The 4,467-nt window shown below is 32.2% G+C and overlaps 1 protein-coding gene across 1 annotated transcript; it reads right to left on the bottom strand.

Moving 5' to 3' along the window:
- Positions 1 to 597: 597 nt before the first annotated feature.
- Positions 598 to 3,972, bottom strand: LOC127125667 (uridine nucleosidase 1). Its single transcript, XM_051054461.1, has 9 exons — positions 3,597 to 3,972; positions 3,223 to 3,338; positions 3,019 to 3,078; positions 2,667 to 2,849; positions 2,451 to 2,555; positions 1,467 to 1,563; positions 1,255 to 1,362; positions 1,008 to 1,143; positions 598 to 918 (listed from the first exon to the last, which is right to left on the bottom strand). Exons 1-9 carry the CDS (start codon positions 3,673 to 3,675, stop codon positions 810 to 812), a joined length of 993 nt encoding a protein of 330 aa, XP_050910418.1. The 5' UTR covers positions 3,676 to 3,972; the 3' UTR covers positions 598 to 809.
- Positions 3,973 to 4,467: the final 495 nt, after the last annotated feature.

Genomic DNA, 4,467 nt, shown 5'->3' with positions numbered 1-4,467 from the left:
AGTATTAAATTTGAAAAAAAAAATAGTTAATTATATATATATTTTTTAAATATTTAAATAATAATATCTATTGATTTTTCATAATACCGTGATTATCTCAAATTTCACGTATATCCATATACCCGTATGACGGATACCCATAATAATCTACTTATTTATAGTAAATATGTTACATCACTAACACATGTTTTTATCCTAAACAAATTAACTCATATACACCTAATCTCTTGAATGTCTTATGTTCGAAAGATTTACCTTCATTTCAACTACAAAATTAACGTTGAAATAAAGGTAAGCCTACATTAGAGATTGTTATTGTTGGATGTTGTTAGAACAATCATAGATTTTTGAAGGTTGAATAATTCAACAAGTGACAACAATTGAGAACTCTATTTAAACATGGTAAATCTGGAATAGACAAATTATAAGGCCATATTGAAGTTTTAACCCTGATATCCTATGGAGAGATTAGTAGCTTTCTTTTAGTTTTTCATTTTATCATGAGAGAACATTAATAAATAGAAATGGTTTTGATACAGAAAAAGAAAGGGTTCAGTTGGTTTCAGGATGACCCTGCAATAGTACTTGTCATTCCAGTGGAATCGAAAAGAAATTATATCTTATTAAGAGAATTTTATTGGTACATAAATTTCTAAGATTGAAAGGGACAAGGACATGTAGGCCAGAAGATCAGGGGAACTGTTATGTGCCCTTGATACCCAAAGTTCTAGTTGACAATTAGTGGAATAAATTGAATGACCTTATACATAACTTTTTCCAAAGCTTTGACATGTACAAATGCCTATTCTTCAGGGTTTCATCAACAACTCCTTAATGTAACTAAGAACCCCATCAACATTCACAGTCCAAGCTACTGAAATCGGTGAATAACCCGTCCATGGATTGCTCGTATTCCATCTGTACGAAATGAACCCAATTATGTTGAGCATTAAAATATTAGCACCAAAAAGAGTGAATAAGAATAATAGTTTCAAATTTGGAGAAACCTTTTTAGTCCTTGGTCTAGAAGTGTATGTCCAACACAGAGGCCTTGTGTCTCTACCCTCACTACTCCCTTCTTGTATGTGAAAAGATCTGGACGCAAAACTGCCACAAAACTAACAGGGTCGTGTAGGAAAATTCCTGAAACAAGAAATCAAATTATTATTCCAATGTCAACTCTAATTAGCTAAACATGTGCATTCCTTAGCAGCATAACTACACTTGTGGAGTCAAAGTAGTATGAAAAGTTACCATAGACACCGTCAGATTTTACATGCCAATCCCTATAGAATTTGCACATGTCACTTAAAAGAGATGCATGCTTTCCTTTTGATTCCTTCAGTTCAAGGAGATCAGCATCTGAAACCAACAGAAAAAGTTCACTTTCCAGTGTCAGACCAAGAATAAGAACTAATAGCAAAAAGTAGCATAGAAATTGTTGCCAATTGGGATTACAATCCCACCTGTAAGTTGCACTTGGGTTGTGATGTTAATGCCAACAACAACAACATCTGCCCCAGAGGTAAACACAATATCTGCTGCTTCTGGGTCTCCATATATCTGCAAGTTTATGATAGTCATCAGGATTAGGACCAATATAATATGAGATTATATTAGCCTAAAATGATTCCGTTTATTTATTTTGTATAACCACTCCACTAAGAAAATAATATGCTTGTGAATAATTTATAGTGCAGAGTGAATAGATAGGGTGTAGTCCTCAATGTCAAGAAGCCAAAGTGAGGCTTACTTTTTATTAAAGTGTAGATTGTTTATTGGATGGATTGTCACATGTAAGGCTCTTATTCACAAACTATTAGGAGTTACTACCGTAAACTGTGTTTTGGGGCACGATATAACCATACAAAGAAATGAATCCTCATTAAAAAAAAAATACAAAGAAATTAATTTCCTCAAAAAAAAAACATACAAAGTAATGAATGTTTAGTTTTAACCCCATAAATTAACTACTACCGTCAACAAAACTGCATAAGTTTACAACCAAATCAGGGTTATATAAATTGCCAATTGCATACAAAAACACTTTGTTAAAAAATTTCACTAAGCTAGAGCACTATAACACTGTTATAATCTATATCAGACAATAGTGGTGGGGATATTGGGATCACAGACTTTAGGGATCTTTTCAAATTCCAATATGTTGTAGAGCTATAGCATTGCTATTAGAAAACACTAAACCAAAAAACTGTTATACTTATTTTTAAGGCAAAAAATTAGAGAAGAAAATAGGATATATCAGCACAAAGTTAAAATAATCCATGTTATTGTTAAGCAAGAGGAGCTTGCCACCGGGATCTATATTTTCTGCATGATAATTTTCAAGCATACAAAAGTTACCAAACATCAATGGAAAAGTCCAGAGCAAATAAGCCTCAGTAGCTTTATCATATTGCAGGAAACATAAGAAACAGAACTCTACGACTTACATTTGCTTCTGCAGCTGGATTGACATTCCCCAAGGCGAAAAATGCACCACCAAGCACAACTATTCTCTTCACATTGCTTGCAAAAGAAGAATCTCTTTTGATTGCCTAAAACGAAAAGTGGACTATCAGTATCAGATCAAAAAATGTATATACAATTGTAATTTAAAGTTACCAATGCCATAACCATAAAGTACAAGACAAAAATGTGCAACTTACTAGAGCTATGTTTGTAAGTGGTCCAAGTGCTAGCACAGTTACTTCACCAGGACATTCAGATACCTTCTCCACTAAAAACTCACTAGCACTTTTATCAATTTTATTAGCTTTAGGATCAGGTAAGAATATGTTCCCTAATCCATCTTTACCATGAACAAAATCAGCAACACGAGGCCTTCCACCCTATTCCAGAAAGCACAACAAATCACAAATAATACTAGAAAGACATAATAAAATCAATGTTGTGAAACGGGGCAAGGAAAGGATGCAAATCACACACCTAAATAAAATTTTATATTGACTAAATTGACAGCAGAGAAGCAACAAAAAAAAGTCAAAACTAGATAGATACCTTCAATGGCTCAATGCTTCCCTCTGCAACAGGAAGATTTTGACGGCCTGCAATCTCACACTATCCTTTTTGCATATCAAAAACACAATCAAGAACATATTCCATAAACAATAAAAAAAAAAAGAATTTTCCAGAATCAATAACATCCATCATCATCCAGATTAACATAGTTTATAAAAGAAAGAAGAAGAAAAAACCACATACCAAAAGCAACGCATTACGTGTGGCATCTTCAGTAGCAGCATTACCAAAAACCGTTGTCAAACCCACCACCTCCACCTGAGGACAACTAAATGCCATCATAATCGCCATACTATCATCTGCAGAATCACAAAAAAACATCATTCCTATTCTACCAGCAGAATCTCAGATCAAGTAAAACTATATTTCTATTTTCAACCATATAGAATCATTCCTAAACGAGCACATCCAGATATCACAATTATAAACTTCTAACATCAAATTTCATTCAACATCATGATAATCACCTCAAATCTAATGAAAATTAACACAAAAATCAAACCAATTCCATTTAAATTCACAATTCACAATTCAAATATAAAAGAGATGAAACAAACCGATCCCAGGGTCAGTATCAATAATGAGCTTCTCAACGTTTTCAACTACACCGTTAACGCTGTTGACTAAACCGTCCATGATAATCAAAAGTTGAATTGAATCGGAATTAGTTAGGGATTGAGCAAAATGCAGAGAGAGAGAGAGAGAGAAATCAACAAAAACGGTTAGAAGATAGGTGTGTATGTATGTATGTATATGTGAAATTCAAGGTGCATACATACATACATACACAAGCAAAAGGAGGAAGATGCGAAGGAATATGCAGAGAAGGACGATGAAGTTGAAGATGGAAAAATGGAGTTGAACGATGATTATATAGCGAAGGTTCTCTTTTCTTGTATATGCACTTTGACCAATTACAACCTCACACGTGGTGGATCATTTTTCTTTTATGAATATCCGTTTTACAATTCCCAAAATTCTGAAAGTATATGTAGAAAGTTATTTTAGGGAAAGCGTAGTGTCGTTTTCACGGGGTGACGAAAAGTAGGTCACTGACGTTGTTTTATTTTAAGAAAGAAATTTTGTTTTTTATTACAATTAAAACGACCTTTTTGTATGCACTTTAATTCTAAAATATGTTTTATATGAATTCAATTCCAAAATAAAATAAGAAAACTTAATTTTAATGTTGATTGAGTAAAATAAAATTTATTATTACTCTCTCCTCTTAAATTAGAAAAGTACTTTATTAAATACATTATTAATGATTTTTATAATATATTATTTATTATTTATTATTTTCTCTTTTTTTATATAATTAATGAAAGATAATATTATATAAAATTCTGTATAATATTTTTATGGAATTAATTACTATATATTGTCAAAGTAAAAAGATTTAGACTGTCGATTCATCATCACCCATTT

The sequence above is a fragment of the Lathyrus oleraceus genome, chromosome 3, assembly GCF_024323335.1.
Source record: "Lathyrus oleraceus cultivar Zhongwan6 chromosome 3, CAAS_Psat_ZW6_1.0, whole genome shotgun sequence".
Taxonomy (NCBI): domain Eukaryota; kingdom Viridiplantae; phylum Streptophyta; class Magnoliopsida; order Fabales; family Fabaceae; genus Lathyrus; species Lathyrus oleraceus.
Note: the sequence above shows the minus strand (reverse complement) of the source record. Positions and strands in the feature narration are given on the sequence as shown.